The sequence below is a fragment of the Macrobrachium nipponense genome, chromosome 46 (genome assembly GCF_015104395.2).
Source record: "Macrobrachium nipponense isolate FS-2020 chromosome 46, ASM1510439v2, whole genome shotgun sequence".
NCBI lineage: Eukaryota > Metazoa > Arthropoda > Malacostraca > Decapoda > Palaemonidae > Macrobrachium > Macrobrachium nipponense.
The window spans coordinates 43109603-43125634 of NC_061106.1; the positions used below are offsets into that span (position 1 = coordinate 43109603).

General features: G+C 45.8%; 3 protein-coding genes across 3 annotated transcripts in view; all 3 read left to right on the forward strand.

Annotated features, from left to right (window-relative positions):
• Positions 1–16032, forward strand: part of LOC135214979 (titin-like) — a gene marked incomplete in the record, with an annotated part of 228146 nt that overhangs the window by 117237 nt on the left and 94877 nt on the right.
• Positions 1113–4857, forward strand: LOC135214529 (neurofilament heavy polypeptide-like). Its single transcript, XM_064248902.1, has 4 exons — positions 1113–1182; positions 1357–2016; positions 2106–4592; positions 4677–4857. Exons 1-4 carry the CDS (start codon positions 1113–1115, stop codon positions 4814–4816), a joined length of 3357 nt encoding a protein of 1118 aa, XP_064104972.1. The 3' UTR covers positions 4817–4857.
• LOC135214530 (uncharacterized) lies at positions 5420–11323 on the forward strand. Its single transcript, XM_064248903.1, has 5 exons — positions 5420–5425; positions 5692–5929; positions 10218–10397; positions 10496–10753; positions 10839–11323. The coding sequence occupies exons 1-5, from the start codon at positions 5420–5422 to the stop codon at positions 11321–11323; spliced, it is 1167 nt and encodes a 388-aa protein (XP_064104973.1).

The following is a 16032-nucleotide window of genomic DNA, read 5'->3' on the forward strand; positions in this document are numbered from 1 at the left end:
CAAGAAAGAAGAGTCCTGCTAGATCTGACAAAGAGCATGAACCAAGGAAGAAGAGTCCTATTAGGTCTGATGAAGAGCATGAACCAAGGAAGAAGAGTCCTATTAGGTCTGATGAAGAGCATGAACCAAGGAAGAAGAGTCCTATTAAGTCAAATGAAACTCTTGAACCAAGAAGGAAGAGTCTTATTAGGACTGATGAAGAGCATGAACCAAGAAAGAAGAGTCCCATCAGGTCTGACGAAGAGCAAGAACCAAGGAAGAGTCCAGTCAGGTCGACTCAAGCTCTTGAACCGAGAAAGAAGAGTCCTGTTAGGTCTGATGATGAGTTAGAACCAAGGAGGAAGAGCACAGTTAAATCAACTGAAGTTCTTGGACTGAAAAAGGAGAGTCCTGTTCGGTCTGACGAAGACCTAGAACCAAGAAAGAAGAGTCCCATCAGGTCTGATGAAGAGGTAGAACCGAGGAAGAAGAGTCCAGTCACAACAGCTGAAGCTCCTGAACCAAGAAAGGAGAGTCCTGTTAGGCCTGATGAAGACCTAGAGCCAAGGAAGAAGAGTCCAGTCAAGTCGACTGAAGCTCCAAGAAGGAGAGAGGACCTGTTAGGCCTGATGAAGACCTAGAGCCAAGGAAGAAGAGTCCAGTCAAGTCGACTGAAGCTCCTGAACCAAGAAAGGAGAGACCTGTTAGGCCTGATGAAGACCTAGAGCCAAGGAAGAAGAGTCCAGTCAAGTCGACTGAAGCTCCTGAACCAAGAAAGGAGAGACCTGTTAGGCCTGATGAAGACCTAGAGCCAAGGAAGAAGAGTCCAGTCAAGTCGACTGAAGCCCCTGAACCAAGAAAGGAGAGACCTATTAGGCCTGATGAAGACCTAGAACCGAGGAAGAAGAGTCCAGTCACAACGGCTGAAGCTCTTGAACCAAGAAAGGAGAGACCTATTAGGCCTGACGATGAGTTGGAACCAAGGAGAAAGAGTCCAGTAAAATCAACTGAAACTCTCGGACTGAGAAAGGAGAGTCCTGTTAGGTCTGACAAAGAGCTTGAACCAAAGAAGAAGAGTCCAGCTGAAGTTCATGAACCAAGAAAGAAGAGCCCTGTTAGGTCTGATGAAGATCATGAACCAAGAAAGAAGAGTCCCATCAAGTCAACAGAAACTGTTGAACCAAGAAGGGAGAGTCCTATTAGGTCTGATGAAGAACGAGAACCGAGGAAGAAGAGTCCAGTAAAATCAACTGAAGCTCTTGAGCCGAGAAAGAAGAGTCCCTTTAGGTCGACGGAAACTCTCGAACCAAGAAGGAAGAGTCCTATTAGGTGAGAAGCATGAACCAAGGAGAAGTCCAGTTACCGAAACTGACCAAGAAGGAAGAGCCATTAGTCGAGAAGAGCATGAACCAAGGAAGAAGAGTTCTATCAAGTCAACTGAAACTCTTGAACCAAGGAAGAAGAGTCCTATTAGGTCTGATGAAGAGCATGAACCAAGGAAGAGTCCTATTAAGTCAACTGAAACTCTTGAACCAAGAAGGAAGAGTCCTATTAGGACTGATGAAGCTCCTGAACCAAGAAAGGAGAGACCTGTTAGGCCTGATGAAGACCTAGAACCAAGGAAGAAGAGTCCAGTCAAGTCGACTGAAGCTCCTGAACCAAGAAAGAAGAGTCCTGTTAGGTCTGACAAAGAGCTTGATCCAAAGAAGAAGAGTCCAATTGAAGTTCATGAACCAAGGAAGAAGAGTCCTATCAGGTCTGATGAAGAGCATGAACCAAGAAAGAAGAGTCCCATTAGGTCAACTGAAACTCTGGAACCAAGAAGGGAGAGTCCTATTAGGACTGACAAAGAGCATGAACCAAGAAAGAAGAGTCCTGTTAGGTCTGACAAAGAGCCAGATACAGGGAAGAAGAGTCCATTCAGATCTGTTGAAGAGCCAGATCCAAGAAAAAGGAGTCCAATCAGATCAGAGGAAGTTTCTCAACCAGAGAAGGATAGTCCTTTCAGGACCAATACAGAACCAGAGTCAAGAAAGAGTACCATTAAGCCCAAAAAGAAGCCAGAACCAAAAAAGAAGAGTCCTCTGAAGTCCACTAACGATTCTGAACCAAGCAAGTTGGTCCAGTCAAGGCAGAACCAAGGAAGAAGAGTCCAACAGAGACTGATGAAGACACGAAGCCTAAACGAAAGGATGCTGACAAGACTGAGCAACCAAAACCAAGAAAGAAGGATCCGCTCAAGTCTGAAATACGTGAACCCACAAGGAAGAGTCCTGTCTTCTCTAGTGAACAACCAGAAACTGCAAAGAAAAGATCAACAAAACCTGCAGCCGTGACTGAACCAAAGAAGGATCTAACCAAGGATAATGAAAGAGAACCTGGAAAGGAGAATAGCCAACCAGAACTTGTAAAGAGAAGTCCTAAACCCACAGGGAAGATCCCATTCGAAGATGAACCACAGGAAGTCGTAGTGACTGAAAGGAATGTTGAAGAACTGGCAGATGACAAGAAGTATTTCCACAGTGTACATGAAACGGAACTGAACGATGTCACAAGGGAAACATACTTCAGTAGCACATCTGTCCAAAAATCTTTGCACCAAATTGACCATGTCAGTTCTGTTAAACAATCGGAAGATACACTGATATCAAAACATGTAACAGAAGCCGTTACGCAAGAGAGTCACATTCGTGATGTCACTTCTGAAACAACAATTAGAGAAGGAAAAAGAGTTCTTGTAAAGAAGACAGGTGAAAAGTTCATCCATGCGGACTCTGAAGAGTTCTTGGAAGGAGAAACTTATTACATAAGTGAAGACTATTCTAGTGACACAAGTTCAGAGGAATCTTCAACTGATTCAGAATCATCTGAAAGTGGCAAAGACAAAGGTGAGATTAAAAAGAAAAGAAAACAGTCGACGAAAGAAAGTAAGGATTCCAAAACCAAAAAACACAGTACAAGAAAAAGAAAGAGTAAAGTAGTTGTTAGTGAAGCAACTAGGACTAAATCACACAAAGAGGTTAGTGAATTGCGTGAAGTAGTCTCAGAAAGGATAGAAAAGACATCATTGGAAACAGCAGAATTTAGAGAGCAAACATTAGTCATTGAGGGAAGACCAGAAATGCAAGTTGAAAAGCTAGAGCCAACAAAGAAAAAGGAGAGACCTGTGAAGAAAAAAGCTGAACCAGTAAAACCTTCACCTGAGCAACAGGTAAGCAGGCAACCTGGAAAAACAAAGGACACTGATCCCAAAACTAGAAATTACCCCAAGCCAGAGAAGTCTTCAGAAGAACCATCATTAAAAAAGCCTACTAAGCAGCCAGAGACAGTAGAATCAACCAAGATAGTGCCTTCTGCCATAAAAACAGACGATTCAAAACCTAAAAGAAGTAAACCAGAGAAATCTAGTAAGCCCGGTAAGGAAGAGGTATCTCCTGTTCCTGAAACGAAGCCAAGAGATAGACCCAGTACAGTGTCTGTTACAGGAACAAAGAAGCCATCAGAGAAAAATGATGACCTACCTGTTAAAAAGCGTAAACCAGAGAAGCCAATTGACGGGTCCAGAACAAAAGAGAAACCCACTGATAAGGCTAGCCCAACCAGGAAACCAAAGGAACATTCAAAGCCTGAAGAAAAGGATGTTAAAGGAAAACCAATTGACAAACCAGAGACCAATGAGATCAGTAAACCAGAAGTAGAATTGCCAGTAGATAATTTAGATGTTACCAGAGCAACAGAAATTGAACCAAAAGATGACAACACAGGTCTTGATGGCACTAAACCAAATCAAAAAGTAAATGAAGACATATCAGACACCGTAGGTTCTGATACTATTAAACCCGATAGCGTCGAGGATGAAGACATACCTAGACTTCAGCGTCCTGATGAAATTTCTGATGTTGAACCAAGAGAACCAGTAGATATAGAAAGAAAGGTTCCTTCACATGATCCTGAGAAGGAAGTCCCTCGCAGGAAGAAATCGGGTATACCAGTCTCAGAACCAGTTGCTCCGACTCTCTGGAAGGATATTGAAAGGTCACCAGCCAACAAACCAAGCCAGATTCCTGTGCCTGTTGGTGGAACTCAAGAACCATTAATTTTTGAAGGTGGTGAGAAGCCTGGAAAAGACATGCCACATGATGTTGCACCATTAAAAGGAAAGCCTGAATTTTCACCTGAGGGAGAAAAGCCCTCTGATATTGAAAACTTGGAAAAGGACAACACCAGGAGAGTAGCTCATTACGACTCAGAACCTCGAGGTGAAGTGAAACCGAAGAAACCCCACGATAAAGAACCTCCAACCAGAAAGGTAAGTGATCAGGTCAGAGAATTTGAAGAAGCAATTAAGAGAAACGAAACACCAGTAAGAAAACCAAGCAGACCTGTCAAAGAATCAGATTCCCCAAGCGGATTGTCTGAACCTTTAGAAAATACAGATGGCTTTATCCCTGAAGTAAGCAAACCAGGTACAGAAGATGATTATGAATCCCCAACTACTAGAGAAGTACAACCAGTTAGGAAAATAAGCAAACCAGGGAAACTAGGTACAGAGAAAGATTATGAGTCCCCTACTACCAGGGAAGTAGAGCCAGTTAGGAAAATCAGCAAACCAGGCAGACCAGATAGACCAGAAACCGAAAGAGTGTTGAGGGTCCACCGAAAACTACCTGGGACTGTAGCACCAGTTAGGAAAATCAGCAGACCAGATAGACCAGAAACAGAAGATGTTGAGTCCCCTACTACCAGGGAAGTAGAACCAGTTAGGAAGTCAGCAAACCAGGCAGACCAGATAGACCAGATACAGAAGATCTTGAGTCCCCTAGTACCAGGGGAGTAGAGCCTGGTAGGAAAGTCAGCAAACCAGGCAGATCAGATAGACCAGAACAGAGATCGTTGACCCCATACACTGGAAGTAGAACCAGTTAGGAAAATCAGCAAACCAGGCAGACCAGATAGACCAGAAACAGAAGATGTTGAGTCCCCTACTACCAGGGAAGTAGAACCAGTTAGGAAGGTTCAGCCAACAGGCGACCCAGATAGACCAGATACAGAAGATCTTGAGTCCCCTAGTACCAGGGGAGTAGAGCCTGGTAGGAAAGTCAGCAAACCAGGCAGATCAGATAGACCAGAAACAGAAGATGTTGAGTCCCCTACTACCAGGGAAGTAGAACCAGTTAGGAAAGTCAGCAAACCAGGCAGACCAGATAGACCAGATACAGAAGATCTTGAGTCCCCTAGTACCAGGGGAGTAGAGCCTGGTAGGAAAGTCAGCAAACCAGGCAGACCAGATAGACCAGATACAGAAGATCTTGAGTCCCCTATTACCGTACCCAAGGGGAAAGTAGAAACCTGTTAGGAAAAGTCAAAGCCAAACCAGGGGCAGGAAACGCTATCTACCAGAATACCCCTGAAAGGGGATCCTTGGAATCCCCTTAGTACCATGGGAGTAGAACCTTGTTAGGAAGGTCAGCAAACCAGGCAGACCTTAATAGGACCGAAATACCAGAATATCTTGAGTCCCCTAGTACCAGGGGAGTAGAGCCAGTTAGGAAAGTCAGCAAACCAGGCAGACCAGATAGACCAGATACAGAAGATCTTGAGTCCCCTAGTACCAGGGGAGTAGAACCTGTTAGGAAAGTCAGCAAACCAGGCAGACCTGATAGACCAGATACTGAAATCTGAATCCCCTAGTCCAGGGAGTAAGCCTTGTAGGAAAGTCGCAACCCAGGCAGACCTGACAGACCAGATACAGAAGATGTTGAGTCCCCTAGTACCAGGGGAGTAGAACCTGTTAAGAAAGTCAGCAAACCAGGCAGACCTGATAGACCAGATACTGAAGATCTTGAATCCCCTAGTACCAGGGGAGTAGAGCCTGGTAGGAAAGTCAGCAAACCAGGCAGACCTGATAGACCAGATACAGAAGATCTTGAGTCCCCTAGTACCAGGGGAAGTAAGAACCTGGTTGGGAAAGGTCAAAGCAAACCAGGCAGAAACCTGATAGACGCAGATACAAAGAAGATCCTTGAGGTCCCCTAAGTACCAGGGGAGTAAGCCAGTTAGTAAAGTCCAGCATAAACCAGTCATGATATACCTTGAAAACCAGGAATACCCCATAATATCTTGATTCCCCTAGTACCAGGGGTGTATGTCGGAAACCTGTTTAGTAATATCCAGCAAAAACGCAGGCAGACCTTTGATAGAGCCAGAAATACTGAAGACTTGAATCCCCTAGTCCAAAGGGAGTTAAGCCTGGTAGGTAAAGTCAGTAGAAACCAGGGGCAGACCCCTGACAGACCAGGATACAGAAGATGTTGAGGTCCCCGACCCTAGTACCCAGGGGAGTAGAACCCTGTTTAAGAAAAGTCGCACAAAAAACCGGCAGACCTTGAATAGACCCAGATACTGAAGATCTTGAATCCCCTATACCAGGGGAGTATAACCGTGGTAGTGAAAGTTCAGCAACATGCAGACCTGATAGACCAGATACAGGAGATCTTAGTCCCCTAAGTTACCAGGAAGGTAGAAGCCTGTAGGAAAGTCAGACAAAAAACCGGCAGACCCTGATAGACGATCAGTAAGATCTTGAGTCCCCTAGTAACCAGGGGAATAGAAGACTTAGGAAAGTAAGCAATACCAGGCAACCTGATTAGTACGCAGATACTGAAGATCTTGAATCCCCATAGTACCAGGGGAGGTAGAACCTGTTAGGAAAAGTCAGCAAACCAGGCCGACCTATAGACCTAATACTGCGATCTGAGGTCACCTAGACCAGGGGAGTATAACCTGTTAAGGAAAGTCAAGCAAACCGTGTCAGACCTTGATAGACATATACAGAAGATGCCTTGAGTCACCTCTAGGGGTACGCTAAAGGGGAGTAGAACCATTAGGAAAGTAAGCAACGGGCAGACCTTGAGAGACCAGAACTTGAAGGAAATCTTGATCCCTAGTACCTAGGGAGTAAAGAAACCTGGGTTAGAACGTCAGCAAACCAGCAGACCTTGATAAGACCAGATACTGAAGATCTTGATCCCTAAAGTAACCAGGGAGTAGAACCTTGTTAGGAAAGTCAGCAAACCAGGCAGACCTGATAGACCCGATAACCTGAAGATCTTGAAAAAAGTCCACCTATTACCAGGGGGAGTAGAACCTGTTAAAAGGAAAGTCCACCAAACCAGCCAGACATTGATAGACCAGATAAACAGAAGATCTTGAAGTCCCCTAAGTATCCCAGGGGAGTAGACCAGTTAAGGAAAGTAAGCCAAACCAGGCAGACCTGATAGACAGATACTGAAGATCGTGAATCCCCTAGTACCAGGGAGTAAACCTGTTTAGGAACGTCAGCAAACTCAGCAGCACCTGATAGACCAGATTACGGAAGATCCGTGAGTCACCTAGTACCAGGGAGTAGAACGCTGTTAGTAAAGTCAGCAACCCGGCAGACCTGATAGACCAGATACTGAAGATCTTGAGTCACCTAGTACCAGGGGAGTAGAACCTGTTAGGAAAGTCAGCAACAGGGCAGACCTGATAGGTCCAGATACAGAAGATCTTGAGTCCCCTAGTACGCAGGGGGTAGAGCCTGGTAGTAAACTCAGCAAACCAGGCAGACCTGATAGACCAGATACAGAAGATCTTGAGTCACCTAGTACCAGGGGAGTAGAACCAGTTAGGAAAGTAAGCAAACCGGGCAGACCTGATAGACCCGATACTGAAGATCTTGAGTCACCTATTAACCAGGGGAGGTAGACCTTGTTAGGAAAGTCTAGCAAACCCAGGCAGACCTGATAGAGCAGATACTGAAGATCTTGAGTCACCTAGGACCAGGGGAGTAGAACCTGTTTAGGAAGTAAAGCAAACCAGGCAGACCTGATCGAACCAGATTATGAAGATCTTGAGTCCCTAGTACCGGGGAGTAGAGCTGGTAGGAAAACCAGCAAACAGGCAGCCTGATAGACCATATACACAATATCTTGATCACCTAGTGACTAGGAGTAAGAACCTGTAGGAAAGTCAGCAACAGGCAGACCTGATTATACCAATACAGAAGATGCTGAGTCCTAGTACAGGGCGTAGAACCAGTTGGAATCAGCAAACCAGGCAGACCTGATAGACCAGATAACAAAGATCTTGATTCCCCCTATTACCAGGGAGTAGAACCAGTTAGGAAAGTAAGCAAACCAGGCAGACCTGATAGACCAGATACTGAAGATCTTGAATCCCCTAGTACCAGGGGAGTAGAACCTGTTAGGAAATCAGCAAACCAGGCATCCTGATAGACCAGATCTGAAGATCTTGAGTACCTAGTACAGGGGAGTAGAAAACCGTTAGGAAAGTCAGCAAACCAGTGGGCAGACAAAAATGATAGACCAGATACAGAAGATCTTTGAGCCACCTTAGTACCAGGGGAGAGAACCAGTTAGGAAAGTAAGCAAAAAGGGCAGACCTGATAGAACCAGGGGATAATTGAAAGATCTTGAATCCCCTGTACCAGGGGATAGAACCTGTTAGGAAAAGTCAGCAAACCAGGGCAGACCTGATAGACCAGATATGAAGATCTTGAATCCCCAGTACCAGGGGAGGTTAGAACCTGTTAGGAAAGTCAGCCAAACCAGGCAGGACCTGATAGACCCAGATACTAGAGATCTGAGTCTATAAGTACCAGGGGAGTTTAGACCTGAGGAAAACTCCAGCAACCCAGCAGACCATGATAGACCAGATACAGAAGATCTGAGTCAAACCTAGGTACCAGGGGGAGTAGAACCAGTTAGGGAAAAGTAAGAAACAAACCGGGCAGACCTGATAGACCCAGATACTGAAAGATCGTGAGTCACCTAGTACCAGGGGAGTAGAACCTGTTAGGAAAGTAGCCAAACCGGGCAGAACCTGATAGACCCGGATTTACTGAAGATCTTGAGTCACCTAGTACCAGGGGAGGTAGAACCTTAGGAAAGTCAGCCAAAACCAGGCAGACCTGATAGAGCAGATACTTGCAAGATCTTGAATCCCCACCTAGTAACCAGGGGAGTAGAACCTGCTAGGGAAAGTTAAGCAAAACCAGGTTAGAAACCGGATCGACCGCAAAGATACCTGAAGATCTTGGAGTCCCACTAGTACCATTGAGTTATAGCCTGTAGGAAACTCACAAACCAAGGCAGACCTTGATAGACCAGATACCAAGAATCTTGAGTCCACTCTAGTAACCTAAGGGGGTGGAGTAGAACCTGGTTCAAGGAAAAGTCAGCAAACCAGGCAGAACCTGATATACCAATACAGAAGATAGCTGAGTCCCCTAATTACCCAGGGGAAGTAGAACCAGTTGTAGGAAGTCCCCTGCAACCAGGCAGACCTGATAGACCAGTACAGGGGAAGATCTTGAGGTCCCCTACGGTACCAGGAAGTAGAACCAGTTAGGAAAGTAAATCGAAACCAAGGCAGACCTGATAGACCAGATTGACTGAAGCTCTTGAATCCCCTAGGTACCAGGGGCGTAAGAACTGTTAAGGAAAAGCAGCAAACCAGGCAGACCTTATAGACCAAGATAATCGGAACGATCCCCTCTTGAGTCAACCTAAGGGGTCCAGGGGGTAGAACCTGTTATGGAAAGGTTCAGCAAACCAGGCAGACCTTGATAGACCAATACTGCAATGAATTTCTGAGTCAAACCTAGTAACCAAGGGCATAGTAAACCTGTTGTAGGAAAGTCAGCAAACCAGGCCAGAAACCTGGAATAGGCCAGATATCAGAAGAATCTTGAGTCCCCTAGTACCTAGGGGAGTAAGAACCAGTTAGGAAAGTTAAGAGCCAAACCGCAGGCAAGAACTCAGAATACTCGAAAGATCTTTGATGTCCCCGTATACCAGGGGAGTAAGAGCCATGGTAGGAAAGTCAGCAAACCAGGCAGACCTGATAGACCAGATACTGAAGATCTTGAGTCCCCTAGTACTAGGGGAGTAGAACCAAGTTTAGGAAAAGTCAGCAAACCAGGCAGACCTGAATAGGACCAAGATAACAGAATATTTGCTGTAGTCCCCTAGTAACCGGGAGGGGGTAGAACCAGTTAGAAAGTCAGCAAGAACCGAGGCAGACCTGATAGAGCCAGATACACGAAGATCCTTGAGTCCCCTAGTACCGAGGGGAGTAGAAGACCGCAGTTAGGAAAGTAAGCTAAACCAGGCAGGACCTGATACGACCAGATACAGAAGATTTCTTGAGTCCCCGCTAGTACCAGGGGAGGGGAGTAGAACCTGTTAGGAAAGTCAGCAAACCAGGCAGATCCGATAGACCAGATACAGAAGATGTTGAGTCCCCTAGTACCAGGGGAGTAGAACCAGTTAGGAAAGTAAGCAAACCAGGCAGACCTGATAGACCAGATACAGAAGATCTTGAGTCACCTAGTACCAGGGGAGTAGAACCTGTTAGGAAAGTCAGCAAACCAGGACAGAAACCTGATAGTACGGCAGATACTGAAGATCTGGAGTCACCTAGTACCAGGGGAGTGAGTTTAAGGAACCTGTAGGGAAAGTCAGCAAACCAGGCAGACCTGATAGACCAGATACTGAAGATCTTGAGTCACCTAGTACCAGGGGAGTAGAACCAGTTAGGAAAGTCAGCAAACCAGGCAGACCTGATAGACCAGATACAGAAGATCTTGAGTCCCCTAGTACCAGGGGAGTAGAACCAGTTAGGAAAGTAAGCAAACCAGGCAGACCTGATAGACCAGATACAGAAGATGTTGAGTCCCCTAGTACCAGGGGAGTAGAACCAGTTAGGAAAGGTAAGCCAAACCAGGCAGACCTGATAGACAGATACAGAAGATGTTGAGACCCTAGTACAGTGGGGAGTGAAACCAGTTAGGAAAGTCAGCAAACCAGGCAGACCTGATAGACCAGATACAGAAGATGTTGAGTCCCCTAGTACCAGGGGAGTAGAACCTGTTAGGAAAGTCAGCAAACCAGGCAGACCTGATAGACCAGATACAGAAGATGTTGAGTCCCCTAGTACCAGGGGAGTAGAACCAGTTAGGAAAGTAAGCAAACCAGGCAGACCTGATAGACCAGATACAGAAGATCTTGAGTCCCCTAGTACCAGGGGAGTAGAACCTGTTAGGAAAGTCAGCAAACCAGGCAGACCTGATAGACCAGATACAGAAGATCTTGAGTCACCTAGTACCAGGGGAGTAGAGCCTGGTAGGAAACTCAGCAAACCAGGCAGACCTGATAGACCAGATACAGAAGATGCTGAGTGCCCTAGTACCAGGGGAGTAGAACCAGTTAGGAAAGTCAGCAAACCAGGCAGACCTGATAGACCAGATACAGAAAATCTTGAGTCCCCTAGTACCAGGTGAGTAGCAAACCAGGCGAGAACCTTTATAGGAAACCAGATTACTGAAGATCTGAATCCTAGTACCAGGGGAGTAGAACCTGTTGGAAAGTCAGCAAAGCCCGGCAGACCTGATGCCCAGAATACTGAGATCTTGAGTCACCTAGTAACCAGGGGATAGAACCTGTTAGGAAAGTCAGCAAACCATGCAGGACCTGATAGATCCAGATACAGGAAGATATCTTGATCACCTAGTACCAGGGAGTAGAACCCAGTTAGGAAGTAAGCCTAAACGGGCAGGGACCCGATAGAAACCCAGATTACTGGAAAAGATCTTGAGTCAACCTAGGTACCAGGGGAGTAGAACCTGTTAGGAAAGTCAGCAAACCAGGCAAGACCTTATAGAAGCATTTATACTTGAAGATCCCCTTGAGTCACCTAGGGGGTACCGGTAGTAAGAAGTTTTATGGAAAGTAAGCAAACCAGGGCAGACCTGATAGGACCAGATACTGAAGATCTTGAAGTCCCTAGTAACCAGGGGAGTAGAAGCCTGTAAAAACTCAGCAAACCAGGCAGACCTTGATAGGAAACCCAGATACAGAAGATCTTGCGTCAAAAACTAGTTCTAGGGGAGTAGAACCAGTCGTAGTCAGCAAACCATCATACCTGATAGACCAGATACAGAAGATGCTTGAGTCCCCCTAGTACCCAGGGGATAAACCTTGTTGAAAAGGGGGTCACAACCAGGCAAGACCTGATAGGAAACCAGATACAGAAGATCTTGAAAGTCCCCTAGGTCCGGGGAGTAGAACCAGTTAGGAAAGTAAGCAAACCGGAGGCATACCTGATAGACCAGATACTTGCAGATCTTGAATCCGCCTAGTACCAGGGGAAGTAGAACCATGTTAGGAAAGTCAGCAAAACCAGGCAGAACCTGATAGGAACCAGATTAACTGAAGAATCTTGGAGTCACCTAGGTACCAGGGGAGTCCCGAACCTGTTATGAAAGTCAGCCAAACCAGGGGCAAGACCTGATAGACCAGATACCTTTTTGAAGATCTTGAGGTCAAACCTTACCAAAGGGAGTAAACCTGTTAAAGCCAAGGTCAGCAAACAGGCAGACCTGATAGTCCAGTACCAGAATAATCTGGAGTCCCCTAATAACCCGGGAGTCGAGCCTGGTAGAAACTCCCCAGCAAACCAGGCAGCCTGATAGACCCTATACCCAGAAGATCTTGGGAAGTCCCCTAGAACCAGGGGAGTAGGAAACCTGTTGGAAACTCAGTAAACCAGGCAGACCTGGTAGACCCGATACTGAAGATCTTGAGTCCACGCTAGTTAACATTGAGGGTAGAACCTTTTGGTTAGGGGAAAGGTCCAAGCAAACCAGGGGCCAAGAACCTGATAGAACCAGATACCTGAAAGATCTTGAGTCCACCTAGTACCCAGAGTAGAAGCACCAGGCCCAGAACCTTGATAGACCCAGGGGGATCCTGAAGGAATCTGAGTCAACCTTAGTACCAGGGAGGGGTAGAACCTGTTAGGAAAATAAGCAAACCAGGCAGACCTGATAGACCAGATACTGAAATCTTAGTCCCCTAGTACCAGGGGAAGTAGAGCCTGGTAGGGAAACCTCAGCAAACCAGGGGCAGTGATGACGAGATACAGAAGATGCTGAAAGTGCCCTAGTACCAGAGGTATTGGAAACCATTTAGGACCAGTCAGCACCAAGTCCAGTACCTGAATAGACCATATACAGAAGATGGCTTGATCCCACTAGTACCAGGGCTAAACCCCCGTTAGGAAAGTAAGCCAAACCAGGCAGACCTGATCGGGACCAGATTACAGAATGTTTGAGTCCTCCTAGTACCAGGTGGAAGTTGAACCTGTCAGGAAAAGTCGCCAAACCAGGCTGACCTGATTCAGGACCAGATACAGAAGATGTTGCAGTCCCCTAGTACCATGGGGTTGAACCTTTCAGGGGAAAGTTCAGCAAACCAGGCATATCCTGATAGGCATCTACAGGAAAGATGTTAAGTCCCCTAAAGACCAGGGGAGTTGAACCTGTCCGGAAGTAAGCCAAACCAGCGACTGATAGACCAGAATACAGAAGATGTTGAAGTCCCCTAGTCTACCAGGGGTGGAGTTGAACCCTGGGTCAGGAAAGTCAGCAAACCAGGCAGACCTTGATATGGAGCCAGATACAGAAGATGTTTGAGTCCCCTAGGATACCAGGGAGTTAGAAAAACCAGTTTGGAAGGAAAGTCCACGCAAACCAGGCAGACCGTGATAGAATCCAGATTACAAAGAAGATGTTGGAGTCCCCTCCCTAGTACCAGTGGGAAGTAGAACCCGTTTAGGAAAAGTAAGCCCCCAAAAAAAAAAAAACCAAGGCAGGACCTGATATACCAGATACAGAAGATTGTTGAGGTTCCCCTAGTACCAGGGGTGGGGAGTAAACCAGTTTTAAGGAAACGTCAATCAAACCATGGCAAGAACCTGATTAGGCCAGATACAGAAGATGTTGAATCCCCGAGTAACCAGGGGTGGTAGTAAACCGTTAGTTTGGAAAAGTCCGCAAACCAGGCAGACCTGATAGGCCAATACAGAAGCTGTTTGAGTCCCCCTAGTAGCCAAGGGGAGTAGAATACCTGTTTAGGAAAGTCAAAGCAAACCAGGCAAGATCCTCTGATAGATCCAGAATACAGAAAGATGTTTGAGTTCCCGCTAGTAACCAGGGGAGTAAGAAGAACCTTAGTTAAAGGAAATCGCAAACCAGGCAGAATCCCGATAGATCCAGAAAAAATACAGAAAGATGTTGAAGTCCCCTAGTACCAGGGGAGTTAGAATAACCTGGTTTAGGAAAGTCAGTCAACCAAACGGCAAGGCCAGACCTGATAACCGACCAGATAACAGAAGATGTTGGAAGTCCCCACCTAGTACCGCAGGGGAGTAGAACCTGTTTAGGAAAGTCATGCAAACAGGCAGACCTACCGATATGACCAGATACAGAAGATGTTAGGTCCCCCCTAGTACCAGGGGAGTTAGAAGCCTGGTTAATGGAAAGTCGCAAACCAGCATCCGATGGAACCAATCCCGATAGATGTTCCGATGATACAGAAGATGTTGAGTCCCCTAGTACCGGGGAGAGAACCTGTTAGAAAGTCCAGAAACCAGGCAGATCCGATAGACAATCCAGAGATGTTTGAGTCCCCTAGTACCAGAGGTAGTAGAAAACCAGTTAGGACAGTCAGCAAACCAGGCAGACCTGATCGACCAGATACGAAGATCTGTAAATTCCCCTAGTGCCAGGGGAGTAGAACCTCGGAAAATCCAAAGAAACCAGGCAGACCAGATAGACCAGATACAGAAGATCTTGAGTCCCCTACTACCAGGGGAGTAGAGCCACTTAGGAAAGTAAGAAAACCAGGTGAACCTAATACAGATGAAGATAATGAGTTCCCTGATGATAAAGGAGTAGAGCCAGTTAGGAAACTTAGCAAACCAGGCAAGCCAGATGCAAGGGAAGATATTAAGTCTCCTGCTGACAAAGGAGTAGTTCCAGGTAGGAAACTAAACAAACCTGATGAACCTGTGAGAGCAGAAGACCTTGAGTCGCCTGTGTTGAAAAGAGTCCAGCCGGATAGGAAAGCAAGTAAACCAATTAAACCAGAGAAAGAAGGTTTTGTTGGTAAAGTAAGTAAACCAAATAAGAAGGATGATCCATATGCTAGGAAAAGAGGCCAACTGAGAAAGAGCCAATTAAGACTGGTAGAGAAGTTGAACCAACAAGTAAATTGTATTACAAGAATGATGAACGACTGGACAAAAAGACAATAAGATCAGTTAGAGATGATCACAAATCTCCCATTACCAAAAAGGCATCTCCTACGGGAAAAACAAGCAGAACTAAGAAGGAACCTTTAGCCAAGAACACTGGTAAGCCTGACAGAGAAAGGGATGTGCATACTAAGCCAATTGAAGAGCCTAAAGTACATACCAGGAAAGATGTACAGCCCATTGAGAAAGTAAGCAAACCCAACAAAACTGACAGGCCTAAAGAGGACAGGCCTAAAGAGCCTGGTAAAAGAGATCAAGGAACGGATAAACGAGTTGTTACACAAACTATTAAGCCTGACAGAGTGTGTGAGCCTGTTAGTGGCCAGAAAGAACCAGCATTCAAAGGAGAAAAACCTGAAGAAATAGTTGAAGAGCCACTGTCAAGGAAACCAAGTGAACCTAGAGAAGAAGTAGATCTGCCTGCCAGGAGGCATAGCATTCCTGATGAAGAGAAGGCAACACCAGATGACAGTACAAGTAAACCAGAAAAAGATGATGAAGTGCCTGATACTGAAAGAGAACCAGTTGTCACAAAAGCAACTGAATTACAACAAGATCTTGAAAATTTAAAGCCTGAAGATAAAGACCTTGCACAACCTCTTCAGAAATTGCCTCACGCTGAAGAAACGGAACTGTTGAGACCAGATGAAGAGGATGAGAACAAGCTTTTACCTCATAAAGGGAGAGAAAGAATCCCTGATCCAAATGAAGATGATAAAGTGGAAGAAGAACTGCCACCAGGTAGAAAAGTGAGAAAAACAGGCAAAGCAGAGGAGCCCGAGAGAAAAGACAAGAGAACTGTCAAGACTGAGAAAAGAAGTGAACCATCAACAATAAGGAAAGCCCAAATTGTTAGAGATGTCAAGAAGCCAGTGAGAGAAGAAATTAAACCAG

Excerpts from the sequence above, each read along its gene's own strand:
- LOC135214530 (XM_064248903.1), top strand. Across the intron at positions 10,398-10,495 it reads CAGGGGAGTAGAACCTGTTA|GGAAAGTCAGCAAACCAGGC; the intron begins GGAAAGTCAGCA and ends AGGAACCTGTAG. Across the intron at positions 10,754-10,838 it reads AGTAGAACCAGTTAGGAAAG|TCAGCAAACCAGGCAGACCT; the intron begins GTAAGCCAAACC and ends CAGTTAGGAAAG.
- LOC135214529 (XM_064248902.1), top strand. The coding sequence starts at position 1,113 with ATGAACCAAGAAAGAAGAGTCCCATCAAGTCAACAGAAACTGTTGAAC. Across the intron at positions 1,183-1,356 it reads AGAAGGGAGAGTCCTATTAG|AAGGAAGAGCCATTAGTCGA; the intron begins GTCTGATGAAGA and ends AAACTGACCAAG. Across the intron at positions 2,017-2,105 it reads AGAACCAGAGTCAAGAAAGA|TCAAGGCAGAACCAAGGAAG; the intron begins GTACCATTAAGC and ends AAGTTGGTCCAG.